Source organism: Nerophis ophidion, linkage group LG10, assembly GCF_033978795.1.
Source record: "Nerophis ophidion isolate RoL-2023_Sa linkage group LG10, RoL_Noph_v1.0, whole genome shotgun sequence".
Lineage (NCBI taxonomy): Eukaryota > Metazoa > Chordata > Actinopteri > Syngnathiformes > Syngnathidae > Nerophis > Nerophis ophidion.
This window is the reverse complement of record NC_084620.1, coordinates 61,992,264-62,009,740: the sequence shown is the minus strand read 5'-3', so window position 1 is coordinate 62,009,740 and position 17,477 is coordinate 61,992,264. Positions and strand designations below refer to the sequence as shown.

The 17,477-nt window shown below is 43.0% G+C and overlaps 1 protein-coding gene across 2 annotated transcripts in view; it reads left to right on the top strand.

Annotated features, from left to right (window-relative positions):
• Positions 1-5,633: 5,633 nt before the first annotated feature.
• The window catches only part of cpm (carboxypeptidase M), a 21,833-nt gene continuing 9,989 nt past the window's right edge, over positions 5,634-17,477 (top strand). The window contains exons 1-3 of one of the 2 annotated variants that reach the window (XM_061914372.1): positions 5,634-5,821; positions 10,437-10,592; positions 11,150-11,247. In XM_061914372.1, the coding sequence (XP_061770356.1) occupies positions 10,439-10,592; positions 11,150-11,247 (252 nt within the window). In that variant the 5' untranslated portion in view covers positions 5,634-5,821; positions 10,437-10,438. Of the gene's footprint in view, positions 5,822-7,917; positions 8,288-10,436; positions 10,593-11,149; positions 11,248-17,477 lie in introns of those variants that run through there. The other variant, XM_061914371.1, reaches the window with a different exon arrangement.

Sequence of the window (17,477 nt, the reverse complement as noted above, 5' to 3'; positions counted from 1 at the left end):
AGGGAGACTAAGTCTCCTGGCTGGCCCGGGAAGGCCCCGGGATCTCCCGGCAGGAGCTGATCAAAGTGCCTTGGTAGAGGGAAGTCTAGGATTATCTGCTAAGGCTGCTGCCCCCCCCCCAAACTGACCTGGGCTAAGTGGGAGAAGATGGATGGATGGTCGTGCAGGAGTTATGATGAAGAAGAGGTTGGATGAAGTACTAAGAAGCGGGAGAAGATGGATGGATGGTCGTGCAGGAGTTATGATGAAGAAGAGGTTGGATGAAGTACTAAGAAGCGGGAGAAGATGGATGGATGGTCGTGCAGGAGTTATGATGAAGAAGAGGTTGGATGAAGTACTAAGAAGCGGGAGAAGATGGATGGATGGTCGTGCAGGAGTCATGATGAAGAAGAGGTTGGATGAAGTACTAAGAAGCGGGAGAAGATGGATGGATGGTCATGCAGGAGTCATGATGAAGAAGAGGTTGGATGAAGTACTAAGAAGCAGGAGAAGATGGATGGATGGTCGTGCAGGAGTTATGATGAAGTAGAGGTTGGATGAAGTACTAAGAAGCGGGAGAAGATGGATGGATGGTCGTGCAGGAGTTATGATGAAGAAGAGGTTGGATGAAGTACTAAGAAGCGGGAGAAGATGGATGGATGGTCGTGCAGGAGTCATGATGAAGAAGAGGTTGGATGAAGTACTAAGAAGCGGGAGAAGATGGATGGATGGTCGTGCAGGAGTCATGATGAAGAAGAGGTTGGATGAAGTACTAAGAAGCGGGAGAAGATGGATGGATGGTCATGCAGGAGTCATGATGAAGAAGAGGTTGGATGAAGTACTAAGAAGCAGGAGAAGATGGATGGATGGTCATGCAGGAGTTATGATGAAGAAGAGGTTGGATGAAGTACTAAGAAGCGGGAGAAGATGGATGGATGGTCGTGCAGGAGTCATGATGAAGAAGAGGTTGGATGAAGTACTAAGAAGCGGGAGAAGATGGATGGATGGTCATGCAGGAGTTATGATGAAGAAGAGGTTGGATGAAGTACTAAGAAGTGGGAGAAGATGGATGGATGGTCGTGCAGGAGTCATGATGAAGAAGAGGTTGGATGAAGTACTAAGAAGCAGGAGAAGATGGATGGATGGTCGTGCAGGAGTCATGATGAAGAAGAGGTTGGATGAAGTACTAAGAAGCGGGAGAAGATGGATGGATGGTCATGCAGGAATTATGATGAGGAAGAGGTTGGATGAAGTACTAAGAAGCGGGAGAAGATGGATGGATGGTCGTGCAGGAGTCATGATGAAGAAGAGGTTGGATGAAGTACTAAGAAGCGGGAGAAGATGGATGGATGGTCATGCAGGAGTTATGATGAAGAAGAGGTTGGATGAAGTACTAAGAAGCGGGAGAAGATGGATGGATGGTCGTGCAGGAGTCATGATGAAGAAGAGGTTGGATGAAGTACTAAGAAGCAGGAGAAGATGGATGGATGGTCGTGCAGGAGTCATGATGAAGAAGAGGTTGGATGAAGTACTAAGAAGCGGGAGAAGATGGATGGATGGTCATGCAGGAGTCATGATGAAGAAGAGGTTGGATGAAGTACTAAGAAGCAGGAGAAGATGGATGGATGGTCGTGCAGGAGTCATGATGAAGAAGAGGTTGGATGAAGTACTAAGAAGCGGGAGAAGATGGATGGATGGTCATGCAGGAGTCATGATGAAGAAGAGGTTGGATGAAGTACTAAGAAGCGGGAGAAGATGGATGGATGGTCGTGCAGGAGTCATGATGAAGAAGAGGTTGGATGAAGTACTAAGAAGCGGGAGAAGATGGGTGGATGGTCGTGCAGGAGTCATGATGAAGAAGAGGTTGGATGAAGTACTAAGAAGCGGGAGAAGATGGATGGATGGTCATACAGGAGTCATGATGAAGAAGAGGTTGGATGAAGTACTAAGAAGCGGGAGAAGATGGATGGATGGTCGTGCAGGAGTCATGATGAAGAAGAGGTTGGATGAAGTACTAAGAAGCGGGAGAAGATGGATGGATGGTCATGCAGGAGTTATGATGAAGAAGAGGTTGGATGAAGTACTAAGAAGTGGGAGAAGATGGATGGATGGTCGTGCAGGAGTCATGATGAAGAAGAGGTTGGATGAAGTACTAAGAAGCGGGAGAAGATGGATGGATGGTCGTGCAGGAGTCATGATGAAGAAGAGGTTGGATGAAGTACTAAGAAGCGGGAGAAGATGGATGGATGGTCATGCAGGAATTATGATGAGGAAGAGGTTGGATGAAGTACTAAGAAGCGGGAGAAGATGGATGGATGGTCGTGCAGGAGTCATGATGAAGAAGAGGTTGGATGAAGTACTAAGAAGCGGGAGAAGATGGATGGATGGTCATGCAGGAGTTATGATGAAGAAGAGGTTGGATGAAGTACTAAGAAGCGGGAGAAGATGGATGGATGGTCATGCAGGAGTCATGATGAAGAAGAGGTTGGATGAAGTACTAAGAAGCAGGAGAAGATGGATGGATGTCGTGCAGGAGTCATGATGAAGAAGAGGTTGGATGAAGTACTAAGAAGCGGGAGAAGATGGATGGATGGTCGTGCAGGAGTCATGATGAAGAAGAGGTTGGATGAAGTACTAAGAAGCGGGAGAAGATGGATGGATGGTCATGCAGGAGTCATGATGAAGAAGAGGTTGGATGAAGTACTAAGAAGCAGGAGAAGATGGATGGATGGTCGTGCAGGAGTCATGATGAAGAAGAGGTTGGATGAAGTACTAAGAAGCGGGAGAAGATGGATGGATGGTCATGCAGGAGTCATGATGAAGAAGAGGTTGGATGAAGTACTAAGAAGCGGGAGAAGATGGATGGATGGTCGTGCAGGAGTCATGATGAAGAAGAGGTTGGATGAAGTACTAAGAAGCGGGAGAAGATGGATGGATGTCGTGCAGGAGTCATGATGAAGAAGAGGTTGGATGAAGTACTAAGAAGCGGGAGAAGATGGATGGATGGTCATGCAGGAGTTATGATGAAGAAGAGGTTGGATGAAGTACTAAGAAGCGGGAGAAGATGGATGGATGGTCGTGCAGGAGTCATGATGAAGAAGAGGTTGGATGAAGTACTAAGAAGCGGGAGAAGATGGATGGATGGTCATGCAGGAGTTATGATGAAGAAGAGGTTGGATGAAGTACTAAGAAGCGGGAGAAGATGGATGGATGGTCATGCAGGAGTCATGATGAAGAAGAGGTTGGATGAAGTACTAAGAAGCAGGAGAAGATGGATGGATGGTCGTGCAGGAGTCATGATGAAGAAGAGGTTGGATGAAGTACTAAGAAGCGGGAGAAGATGGATGGATGGTCGTGCAGGAGTCATGATGAAGAAGAGGTTGGATGAAGTACTAAGAAGCAGAAGAAGATGGATGGATGGTCGTGCAGGAGTTATGATGAAGAAGAGGTTGGATGAAGTACTAAGAAGCAGGAGAAGATGGATGGATGGTCGTGCAGGAGTCATGATGAAGAAGAGGTTGGATGAAGTACTAAGAAGCGGGAGAAGATGGATGGATGGTCGTGCAGGAGTCATGATGAAGAAGAGGTTGGATGAAGTACTAAGAAGCGGGAGAAGATGGATGGATGGTCGTGCAGGAGTCATGATGAAGAAGAGGTTGGATGAAGTACTAAGAAGCGGGAGAAGATGGATGGATGGTCGTGCAGGAGTCATGATGAAGAAGAGGTTGGATGAAGTACTAAGAAGCGGGAGAAGATGGATGGATGGTCGTGCAGGAGTCATGATGAAGAAGAGGTTGGATGAAGTACTAAGAAGCGGGAGAAGATGGATGGATGGTCGTGCAGGAGTCATGATGAAGAAGAGGTTGGATGAAGTACTAAGAAGCGGGAGAAGATGGATGGATGGTCGTGCAGGAGTCATGATGAAGAAGAGGTTGGATGAAGTACTAAGAAGCGGGAGAAGATGGATGGATGGTCGTGCAGGAGTCATGATGAAGAAGAGGTTGGATGAAGTACTAAGAAGCGGGAGAAGATGGATGGATGGTCGTGCAGGAGTCATGATGAAGAAGAGGTTGGATGAAGTACTAAGAAGCGGGAGAAGATGGATGGATGGTCGTGCAGGAGTCATGATGAAGAAGAGGTTGGATGAAGTACTAAGAAGCGGGAGAAGATGGATGGATGGTCGTGCAGGAGTCATGATGAAGAAGAGGTTGGATGAAGTACTAAGAAGCAGGAGAAGATGGATGGATGGTCGTGCAGGAGTCATGATGAAGAAGAGGTTGGATGAAGTACTAAGAAGCGGGAGAAGATGGATGGATGGTCATGCAGGAGTTATGATGAAGAAGAGGTTGGATGAAGTACTAAGAAGCAGGAGAAGATGGATGGATGGTCGTGCAGGAGTTATGATGAAGAAGAGGTTGGATGAAGTACTAAGAAGCAGGAGAAGATGGATGGATGGTCGTGCAGGAGTCATGATGAAGAAGAGGTTGGATGAAGTACTAAGAAGCGGGAGAAGATGGATGGATGGTCGTGCAGGAGTCATGATGAAGAAGAGGTTGGATGAAGTACTAAGAAGCGGGAGAAGATGGATGGATGGTCGTGCAGGAGTCATGATGAAGAAGAGGTTGGATGAAGTACTAAGAAGCGGGAGAAGATGGATGGATGGTCGTGCAGGAGTCATGATGAAGAAGAGGTTGGATGAAGTACTAAGAAGCGGGAGAAGATGGATGGATGGTCGTGCAGGAGTCATGATGAAGAAGAGGTTGGATGAAGTACTAAGAAGCGGGAGAAGATGGATGGATGGTCGTGCAGGAGTCATGATGAAGAAGAGGTTGGATGAAGTACTAAGAAGCGGGAGAAGATGGATGGATGGTCGTGCAGGAGTCATGATGAAGAAGAGGTTGGATGAAGTACTAAGAAGCGGGAGAAGATGGATGGATGGTCGTGCAGGAGTCATGATGAAGAAGAGGTTGGATGAAGTACTAAGAAGCGGGAGAAGATGGATGGATGGTCGTGCAGGAGTCATGATGAAGAAGAGGTTGGATGAAGTACTAAGAAGCAGGAGAAGATGGATGGATGGTCGTGCAGGAGTTATGATGAAGAAGAGGTTGGATGAAGTACTAAGAAGCAGGAGAAGATGGATGGATGGTCGTGCAGGAGTTATGATGAAGAAGAGGTTGGATGAAGTACTAAGAAGCGGGAGAAGATGGATGGATGGTCATGCAGGAGTTATGATGAAGAAGAGGTTGGATGAAGTACTAAGAAGCAGGAGAAGATGGATGGATGGTCGTGCAGGAGTTATGATGAAGAAGAGGTTGGATGAAGTACTAAGAAGCAGGAGAAGATGGATGGATGGTCGTGCAGGAGTCATGATGAAGAAGAGGTTGGATGAAGTACTCAGAAACATGATGGGATGCAACTGGAATAAAACAAATATGATCAGTGTGTGATGATCTGTCACATTCACATCTGGTTGTGTTTCCTTACTTTGTCTTTATTTCCTGTCAGCGCTCTTATTTTACTTCCACTTTCTGCAAGTCTCCCTGAGCGCTCGTTTCCCTCACCTGTCCCCGATTGGCAACTGGAAGCAGGTGTGCCAGGCTGCCAATCAGGCAACTGGAGGAATGTTTCCTGGCTCCTGTTTGCCTGCATGTGCCCTCAGCAGTTGCACTATTTCCTTTTTTGACACTAAAGTCATGTTTACCTGTGTTATGCCTGCCATCTTTGCATCTTGGGTTCCAAGACCATCAGAAGCTGACAAGTATGGAACTTATGGGGATCCAACTCTTTAACACGGCGTGGGATCCAATTACAGTCTGCAGATGGAGAGTTGACTGCTAGCCAGGTAACGTGGCAAAAAAAGCCTGAGTTGTCAGCTCAATACCCAGCGTGAACACTTCCTGCGTGTTGGAGTGAGGTTTGATAACATTCTACTGCACATCTTCAACTATCACATGTCCTCACATCAAACAACCACTTTTAACCACTTTTAACCACTTGTAAGGTCCAAACAGTCTACAGCAGAGATGTGAAGGTCACAAACAAATGTTGTCTTTAGAAAGGCTTTTTAAGTGAACCAACAGTTCTGTTGTGAGCTGCTAGTTTGGTGGCCGTTCTTTAATGTTCATGTTCAGCATCAGCAATTGTGCATTCCACTGGTGACCCGACTGTACAATATGCAGCATTTGGACCCCCTTCTCTATTCTTACTATTTTATTTATTTAGGTATTTGTTTATTTGTTTGTGTTCACATTTTTAAATAATTGTTATTCTAGTTTTATTTTTACTATATATGTACATACATACAAATATATATATATATATATATATATATATATATGTGTGTGTGTGTGTGTGTGTGTGTGTGTGTGTGTATAGATGTGTGTATATATATGTCTATATATATGTATATATATGTTTCTATGTATATACTGTATGTATATGTAAATGTGTATATACTGTGTGTGTGTGTAGATATGTATGTATGTATGTTACAGTGTATATATATATATATATATATATATATATATATATATATATATATATATATATATATATATATATATGTATGGATGTACGTACAGTATGTGTATATATATATGTATGGATGTACGTACAGTATGTGTATATATATATGTATGGATGTACGTACAGTATGTGTATATATATATGTATATATATATGTGTACATATGTATGTATGTAGATGTGTATATATGTGCATGTATGTGTATATATGTATGTATGTATGTAAATATGTATATAGATATGAGTATGTGTGCATACATTATGTATATATATGTGTATGTTACAGTATATATATGTATATATACATATATGTATAGATGTACATACAGTATATATGTATGTATGTATTTGTGTATATTTGTATGTATGTAAATATGTATATAGATATGAATATATATGTGTGTATACATGTATATATATGTGTATGTGTGTATCTATCTATGAGTGTCTATATATATATATATATATGTATATCAATACATATATATATATATACATATATATGTGTGTATATATACAGTATACTGTGTGTGTGTGTGTGTGTGTGTGTGTGTGTGTGTGTATATATATCTATAATTATATATATATATATATATATTTGTTTTACATGAATATAGATACATGAATATAGAGATACATTTTATTCTTGTTTATTTTTTCTGTATTCTTAAAATTTGAGGGGAAATTAAAAATAGTGATCTATTTGTCAAGGAGTGGGGGTGCAATGAGCTGGCGACTTGTCCTGGGTGTACGCCGCCTTCCGCCTGAATTAATCGAAATAGGCTCCAGCACCCCCCGTGACCCCAAAAGGGACAAGCGGTAGAAAATGGATGGATGGTGGCATGGGGGTTATTGCACCACCTTAAGGAATGTTTACAATGAAAACAAAAAGAAAAATTAAATTACAATCAATATTTCAGAGTAATTTCCGTTAATTGAGTAATTGTTGTTAAAATATTATTTATTCTAATCCACATCTTATCTTACACCAGCATTGATTGTTTACCTCATTAAAAAAAATCAAACTGTTCAAAAAAAAATCTATAATAACGAATCAGTCTTTTGAACGGTTCTTTGAAATGAACGGCTCTTTAACCTCCGACTCCCTTCAAAGAGCCATAAATCCTCATCTTCAGCTTTTAACTTCCGTGTTCGAATCAGCTGAGAATCTTTTCACCACTAGGGGGCGCCAAGTGACACCGCGGGACGCCCGGCAGGTGACATGAATGAGCTAATCATGTCACGTGTGCTTGTCTGTGTGTGCGTGAGCGCGCTCTGATTGACTGAATCACGGCCCCAACAACCTGTTTAATGACTCAGGGCTCCTCCAATCTCCGCCCCCCCCGGCCTGACCCGGAGTGAAGAAGGAGCGCTCCCCAGAAGCTCAACAACCTGTTGAATGACTCGGGGCTCCACCAATCTCCGCCCCTCCCGGCCTGACCCGGAGTGACGAAGGAGCGCTCCCCAGAAGCTCAACAACCTGTTGAAAGACTCGGGGCTCCTCCAATCTCCGCCCCTCCCGGCTTGACCCGGAGTAGCGAAGGAGCGCTCCCCAGAAGCTCAACAAACTGTTGAATGACTCGGGGCTCCTCCGATCTCCGCCCCTCCTGGCCTGACCCGGAGTGACGAAGGAGCGCTCCCCAGAAGCTCAACAACCTGTTGGATGACTCGGGGCTCCTCCAATCTCCGCCCCTCCCGGCCTAACCCGGAAAGGCGAAGGAGCGCTCCCCAGAAGCTTGCCCGCACGCGCCACGGTAACTTGGAGGCGGCGAGGACACGCGCAGGTAACGGTCGCTTTGTGACGTCACTCAACGTCAATTCTCGGTCAATTGAGCTTTTGGTCCTTTAATGTTTGTGTTGTGTCCAAGTTTGAAAAGAGTAAGAGGTTGAAATATTCTGTGAAAAGTGTCACACTATCAAAGTTGTCGCTAGTTGATTAGCCTTCGCCCTCACTTTTATTTTCCCACCAGACATTTGTTGGCAAGACTAGTAAATATATGTTTGTTGGCAAGACTAGTAAATATGTTTGTTGGCAAGACTAGTAAATATATGTTTGTTGGCAAGACTAGTAAATATATGTTTGTTGGCAAGACTAGTAAATATATGTTTGTTGGCAAGACTAGTAAATATATGTTTGTTGGCAAGACTAGTAAATATATGTTTGTTGGCAAGACTAGTAAATATGTTTGTTGGCAAGACTAGTAAATATATGTTTGTTGGCAGGACTAGTAAATATATGTTTGTTGGCAAGACTAGTAAATATATGTTTGTTGGCAAGACTAGTAAATATATGTTTGTTGGCAAGACTAGTAAATATATGTTTGTTGGCAGGACTAGTAAATATATGTTTGTTGGCAAGACTAGTAAATATGTTTGTTGGCAAGACTAGTAAATATATGTTTGTTGGCAAGACTAGTAAATATGTTTGTTGGCAAGACTAGTAAATATGTTTGTTGGCAAGACTAGTAAATATGTTTGTTGGCAAGACTAGTAAATATGTTTGTTGGCAAGACCAGTAAATATGTTTGTTGGCAAGACTAGTAAATATATGTTTGTTGGCAAGACTAGTAAATATATGTTTGTTGGCAAGACTAGTAAACATATGTTTGTTGGCAAGACTAGTAAACATATGTTTGTTGGCAAGACTAGTAAATATATGTTTGTTGGCAAGACTAGTAAATTTATGTTTGTTGGCAAGACTAGTAAATATATGTTTGTCGGCAAGACTAGTAAACATATGTTTGTCGGCAAGACTAGTAAACATATGTTTGTCGGCAAGACTAGTAAACATATGTTTGTCGGCAAGACTAGTAAACATATGTTTGTCGGCAAGACTAGTAAACATATGTTTGTCGGCAAGACTAGTAAACATATGTTTGTCGGCAAGACTAGTAAACATATGTTTGTCGGCAAGACTAGTAAACATATGTTTGTCGGCAAGACTAGTAAACATATGTTTGTCGGCAAGACTAGTAAACATGTTTGTCGGCAAGACTAGTAAATATATGTTTGTCGGCAAGACTAGTAAATATATGTTTGTCGGCAAGACTAGTAAATATATGTTTGTTGGCAAGACTAGTAAATATGTTTGTTGGCAAGACTAGTAAATATATGTTTGTTGGCAAGACTAGTAAATATGTTTGTTGGCAAGACTAGTAAACATATGTTTGTCGGCAAGACTAGTAAATATATGTTTGTCGGCAAGACTAGTAAACATATGTTTGTCGGCAAGACTAGTAAACATATGTTTGTCGGCAAGACTAGTAAACATATGTTTGTCGGCAAGACTAGTAAACATATGTTTGTCGGCAAGACTAGTAAACATATGTTTGTCGGCAAGACTAGTAAACATATGTTTGTCGGCAAGACTAGTAAACATATGTTTGTCGGCAAGACTAGTAAACATATGTTTGTCGGCAAGACTAGTAAATATATGTTTGTCGGCAAGACTAGTAAATATATGTTTGTTGGCAAGACTAGTAAATATATGTTTGTTGGCAAGACTAGTAAATATATGTTTGTTGGCAAGACTAGTAAATATATGTTTGTTGGCAAGACTAGTAAATATGTTTGTTGGCAAGACTAGTAAATATGTTTGTTGACAAGACTAGTAAATATATGTTTGTTGGCAAGACTAGTAAATATATGTTTGTTGACAAGACTAGTAAATATATGTTTGTTGGCAAGACTAGTAAATATATGTTTGTTGACAAGACTAGTAAATATATGTTTGTTGACAAGACTAGTAAATATATGTTTGTTGACAAGACTAGTAAATATATGTTTGTTGACAAGACTAGTAAATATGTTTGTTGGCAAGACTAGTAAATATATGTTTGTTGGCAAGACTAGTAAATATATGTTTGTTGGCAAGACTAGGAAATATATGCCTGGTGTTAATGTCAACTAGTCAATGTTTCATGTGCTCTCCAGACATGTCCACACTCCTCCTCCTCCTCCTGGCCCCCGCTGCCATGATGCTGGAGTATCGTTACCACAGCAACGGCGAGATGGAGCGCTACCTCTGGCAGGTCAACACCTCCCACCCTGACATTGCTCACCTGTACTCCATCGGCCATTCAGTCGCAGGTACGCACGGGGGGCATGACACCTGGTGTGTGCTTTGTGTGGTCATGTAAACCTCCAAACAAACTGGATCATCTCATGCGGGACGTCCTAATCCGGCCAATCTCTCTCTCTCACACACACACACACACACACACACACACACACTGGACACACGCCAGTTGGTGTCCTGGATGAACTCAGATTAGCTGTTTGTGGGGCAGCACAGTGGCAGAGGGGTTAGTGCGTCTGCCTCACAATACAAAAATTCCTGAGTAGTCATGGGTTCAATCCCGGGCTCGGGATCTTTCTGTGTGGAGTTTGCATGTTCTCCCCGTGACTGCGTGGGTTCTCTCCGGGTACTCCAGCTTCCTCCCACCTCCAAAACATGCACCTGGGGATAGGTGTGTGGCCTTCTGCCCATGTGCAGCTGAGATAGGCTCCAACACCCCCTGCTTCCCCAAAAGGGTCAAGTGGTAAAAAATGGATGGATGAATAACTGTCTGCGTGTGCCAGAAGTCAAAATGTAGAGAATGACAAAATGTGGACGTGGAGAAAAGTGACAAGTGTTTGTGTGTCAGGTCAGCAGCTGTGGGTGTTGGCTTTGGGTCTGAGCCCCCGTCGTCACACTGTTGGCGTCCCCGAGTTCAAGTATGTGGCCAACATGCACGGAAACGAGGTAAGGGAGTACACACACACACACACACACACACACACACACAGAGAGAGAGAGCCTTCCTGCTGACAGGAAGTGGGTCTAAAGGAGATCAACAAAAGCCATCCAGAGACGAACAGGCTTTGTGCACACTGCTGTGTGTGTGTGTGTGTGTGTGTGTGTGTGTGTGTGTGTGTGTGTGTGTGTGTGTGTGTGTGTGTGTGTGTGTGTGTGTGTGTGTGTGTGTGTGTGTGTGTGTGTGTGTGTGGGGGGGGTTATAACCTAGGTGTCAAAAGTCAAGACTCGCGGGTCACATCTATGGAACCCAGGATGATATTTGATTAGTATCAGAAGCAGCCCACAGGCCACAGCCGCCTGCTGCTGTTTAGGCATTGTGCTCTTAAACACACACCAAGACTCCACAGAAGTAGAAGCCATTGAAACGAAGCGATTGGCTCCGTTAGCTCAGAGGGAACATTTTCTTTTTTCTACCAATGATTGTCACACACACACTAGATGTGGCGAAATTATTCTCTGCAATTGCCCCATCACCCTTGATCACCCCCTGGGAGGTGAGGGGAGCAGTGGGCAGCAGTGGTGCCGTGCCCGGGAATCATTTTTGGTGATTTAACCCCCAATTCCAACCCTTAATGCTGAGTGCCAAGCAGGGAGGTCATGGCTCCCAAAACCAAGTCCATGTTTCCCAAGCTGAACGGCTCAAGTGCCCATGTGCCGACTTTGCCTCAAATGCATTACTAAAAGACTGAGTGCAAATTGCTTCCCAGCAGTCCCACTGTCAGACACGGATGGCACAGGAGCAAAACGTGCAGGTTTTAATAATGTTTCAACCAAAGTTTTTCTCTCCAGTAGAACGTGACATTTCAGTCACGTCCGTATCCTCTCTTCCCTGCTGCTCCCGGCCGCTTACTGTTAAGGACAACAGATAATTAGATTAAGGCGTACCACCTGCCGGCTGTGTCTCGCCGCCAGCACTGCCACGCCCCCGTCTGATGGTGCTCTGTCCTCAGCACCATGGACAGAGGCGGTGACCTTTGCTCCTGCAGGCAGCGCTGCAAAAAACATCTCCTTTTAAAGGTGTTACTGATCGTCTGGAATTTTACCGCTGTCTATCATTATACCGTTTATCGTTACATCCCTACTACATTAACAAGTAAAGGTGGTCACGGCATGCTGTTGCCGGAAATCTTGGTCAATTCTTAGGGCATGGCAGCTCCCGCCCTCAGTGTGTGTGAATGTGTGTGTGAATGTGGAAGTAGTGTCAAAGCGCTTTGAGTACCTTGAAGGTAGAAAAGTGCTATACAAGTACAACCCATTTATCATCTAGCACAACCAATACTCCATCCTGTTGGTGCTAGGGACCAGGGACCCCATCAAGTCATAAAAATGGGGTCCCAAGTTTTTGTAACTGTTTCGAAAAACAATGATAAATGTATGCATAATCCAGTTATATCTCACATTCTATATTGTGTTTTGGGAAAAGCTTGTCAAAAGTTACTTAATTTGTTTAAAAAACAAACCACATTTTTATACATATGTAAATGTAGTCAGACAGTTCTAAACATTCATGGGCAGCACGATGGTGAAGGGGTTAGTGCGTCTGCCTCACGATACCAAGGTCCTGAGTAGTCCGGGGTTCCATCCAGTGCTCAGGATCTTTCTGTGTGGAGTTTGCATGTTCTCCCCGTGACTGCGTGGGTTCTACTCCGGTACTCCGGCGTCCTCCCACCTCCAAAGACATGCACCTGGGGATAGGCCCCTCCCACCTCCAAAGACATGCACCTGGGGATAGGCCCCTCCCCCCTCCAAAGACATGCACCTGGGGATAGGCCCCTCCCACCTCCAAATACATGCACCTGGGGATAGGCCCCTCCCACCTCCAAAGACATGCACCTGGGGATAGGCCCCTCCCACCTCCAAAGACATGCACCTGGGGATAGGCCCCTCCCCCCTCCAAAGACATGCACCTGGGGATAGGCCCCTCCCACCTCCAAAGACATGCACCTGGGGATAGGCCCCTCCCCCCTCCAAATACATGCACCTGGGGATAGGCCCCTCCCACCTCCAAAGACATGCACCTGGGGATAGGCCCCTCCCACCTCCAAAGACATGCACCTGGGGATAGGCCCCTCCCACCTCCAAAGACATGCACCTGGGGATAGGCCCCTCCCCCCTCCAAATACATGCACCTGGGGATAGGCCCCTCCCACCTCCAAAGACATGCACCTGGGGATAGGCCCCTCCCACCTCCAAAGACATACACCTGGGGATAGGCCCCTCACACCTCCAAAGACATGCACCTGGGGATAGGCCCCTCCCACCTCCAAAGACATGCACCTGGGGATAGGCCCCTCCCCCCTCCAAATACATGCACCTGGGGATAGGCCCCTCCCACCTCCAAAGTAATGCACCTGGGGATAGGCCCCTCCCACCTCCAAAGACATACACCTGGGGATAGGCCCCTCACACCTCCAAAGACATGCACCTGGGGATAGGCCCCTCCCACCTCCAAAGACATACACCTGGGGATAGGCCCCTCCCTCCTCCAAATACATGCACCTGGGGATAGGCCCCTCCCACCTCCAAAGACATACACCTGGGGATAGGCCCCTCACACCTCCAAAGACATGCACCTGGGGATAGGCCCCTCCCCCCTCCAAAGACATGCACCTGGGGATATGCCCCTCCCCCCTCCAAATACATGCACCTGGGGATAGGCCCCTCCCACCTCCAAAGACATGCACCTGGGGATAGGTTGCTTGGCAACACTAAATGGTCCCTAGTGTGTGAATGTTGTCTGTCTATCTGTGTTGGCCCTGTGATGAGGTGGCGACTTGTCCAGGGTGTGCGCCACCTTCCGCCCGAATGCAGCTGAGATAGGTTCCAGCACCCCCTGCGACTCCAAAAGGGACAAGCAGTAGAAAATGGATGGATAAACATTAATTAACTTTCTTCTTTCCTTCATGTATCCAAACTTTTTTTTCTTAATTTTTATTGTAATATTTTCAGAATGTGATTGTTCTAATTTCGGCCAAAGTAAGACAAAGAAAACAATCTGAAGGTGTATTTATTGTTTTAGTTTTAATGCCACGGCTTTAATGGTCTGGCCCGCGAGTGCAGATTTTCCTCCCTGAGCTACGAGGACTTTGACAACAATGTCAAGTAAAGCCTTAAAATGAGATTTCTCATGTTTTAAAGCAAGATATGCAATAATATCCTGGCAGATGCTTGTTATTCATCAGAGGGATGTGCTCATCAGACACTTCTATCAACGTTCAATCGCTGACATTTATTTGCATCAATAATGAAAATAAACTCTGGACTGTTGGCAACACGATCACCCATCTTGTAGGATTATAGGAAGGTTGTCTTTCCAAGATCATACGAGAGGAAGTCACCCGGGCTCCCGTCTTCTTTCCTTTTGTACTTTCATACTCTCTCTGAGGGAATATTACAGGACTTGTTGTCCTCACTCCTGCAAGGTCATGAGAAGGTCGTGAGCTTCAGTCAAGCACAAGACATTTGACTCTGATCTATGTGATGCATTCATGTTCAAATAATCATGCAAAAGGTGTTCTAAGGATTTGATGCGAAGCAGGAATATTAATAATCATTCTAAGCTGATCTTTGTGTGAATAGTTCATGAGCTGCTCAAAGGGCACACACTTTTTTAAGAGTATAGTGCATGAAAAATAGTCCAAATGGCAACACAGAAGCAGCAGCATTTTAACATGCAGCACACTAAAGAACACACCAAGCATCTGGTAGCCATGGCGACCACACAGCACTATTGTCAAAATGTCCTTAAACAGACAAGTCATGGCTGGAGGGTGGAGACACACAGAGTCAGTGGAGGGTGGCGGCTCACAGGAAACTTCTAGAAGGACATTTTCACAGGAGTCCGCACACATTAACTGCAGGAATGTGTGTGTGTGTGTGTGTGTGTGTGTGTGTGTGTGTGTGTGTGTGTGTGTGTGTGTGTGTGTGTGTGTGTGTGTGTGTGTGTGTGTGTGTAATGTACTGTGTCCTGGTGATGTCAGGCAGGTCAAACCGCTAACACTGATTTTCATGCAGTGTACTCAAAAATGTTGTATTTAACATTTGTAATAATTGTTAATCCATTGAAAACAAAAACAAAATTAAACAGCCACTCAGGCAAATCATGTAGATGCTAAGAATGTAAAAAAAAAAAAGATTTTCCGATTAATTGCAATTCTTATCTGTAATAATTCTTAATTGATTTAAAAAAAAAAAAGAAAAATACATTTAAAAAAATGTTTTTTCAATCTGTCCTGTCCAACCACTCAGGGAAATCATTTTGTTGATGTAGATGTTAAGGGTGTCAAAAAATATATTGATTTCAAGATTAATCTCGATTCATATTTGTAATATTTTTAAACAATAAACAATTACAAATCAAAAATCAATTTTTAAAAATGTTTGTTTCCAATCTGTCCTGTCCAGCCACTCACACAAATGATGTTGTTGTAGATGCCAGGGCTGTAAAAAAAAAAAAAAAAAGATTTTCATATTATTCGCGATTCTTATTTGTAACAATTCTTAATCAGGAAAAAAATAAAAATAAAAAATTGATTTATAAAAATGTGTTTCTTTTCAATCAGTCCTGTCCAACCAATCAGGCAAATCATTTTGTTGATGTGAGTGCTAAGGGTGTCAAAAAAAAATTTAAAGCGATTTTCAGATCAATTGCAATTCATATTTGTAACGATTTTTAATCGATTAAAAATACAACTCAAAAATCGATTGATTTATTTATTTATTGTTTTTTTTTTTTTTTCAATCTGTCCTGTCCAACCACTCAGGCAGACCAGGTAATTGCAGATGCTAGAGGTGTCCCAAAAAAAAAAAATAATTTCAGATTAATCACGATTCATATTTGTAATGGGTCTTAACCAATTAAAAAAATCTAAATAATCGATTTTTAAACATGTTTTTTTTTTTCCTGTCCAGCAACTCAGGAAAATCATAGTTAATGTAGATGACAGGGGTGTAAAAAAAAAAAAAAAAAAGATTTTCAGATGAATCTTGATTCTTATCCATACGATTCTTAATTTATTTTAAAAAAATCTCAAATGTATTTAAAATGTTTTTTTTTTTCCAATCTGTCCTGTCCAACCACTCAAGGAAATCATATGCGACTGTGTTGGATCCATTATGGATTGAACTTTCACAGTATCATGTTAGACCCGCTCCACATCCATTGCTTTCCTCCTCTCCAAGGTTCTCATAGTCATCATTGTCACCGACGTCCCACTGGGGTGAGTTTTTCCTTGCCCTTATGTGGGCCTACCGAGGATGTTGTTGTGGTTTGTGCAGCCCTTTGAGACACTAGTGATTTAGGGCTATATAAGTAAACATTGATTGATTGATATAGTTGATGTAGAAGGGATGTCAAAAAAATAGATTTTCAGATTCTTCACGATTCTTTTTTGTAGCGATTTTTAATCCATTAAAACATATAAATCAAAAATTGATTTTTTAAAAATGTTTCTGTTTTCAATATGTCCTGTTAAGTTAAAGTAGCAATGATTGTCACACACACACACACACTAGGTGTGGTGAAATTTGTCCTCTGCATTTGACCCATAACCTTTGTTATCCCCCTGAGGGGTGAGGGGAGCAGTGAGCAGCAGTGGTGCCGCGCCCGGGAATCATTTTTGGTGATTTAACCCCCAATTCCAACCCTTAATGCTAAGTGCCAAGCAGGGAGGTCATGGCTCCCATTTTTATAGTCTTTGGTATGACTCGGCCGGGGTTTGAACTCACAACCTACCCATCTCAGGGCGGACACTCTAACCACTAGACCACTGCGTAGCTTGTTGATGTACATGCTCATAGCTGCTGTACATATTTATTTAGAAAAGAGAAATGTTTGATACTCCTCTTGAAGCCTTATTTATATTTATGTATATATGTAGATATACATACAGACGTAATATTTTGTATGTATATATAAATTTATCTAAATGTATGTATGTATATAAATGTGTATATGTATGTATATATACAAATATTTGTGTATTTATATATACTTTGAGTTCCTTAAAAAAGGTAGAAATGCACTTTACAAGTATAACCCATTTACCAATTTATATTTGACTTTATTAAATGTTTGGGTAAAACGTTATTCAACAAATCCCGTTTTTTTTTTTTCTTCAAGTAATACAAACATGTATCACAGCTGTTTGTCTATTTTATGCAGGAATCATAAAACT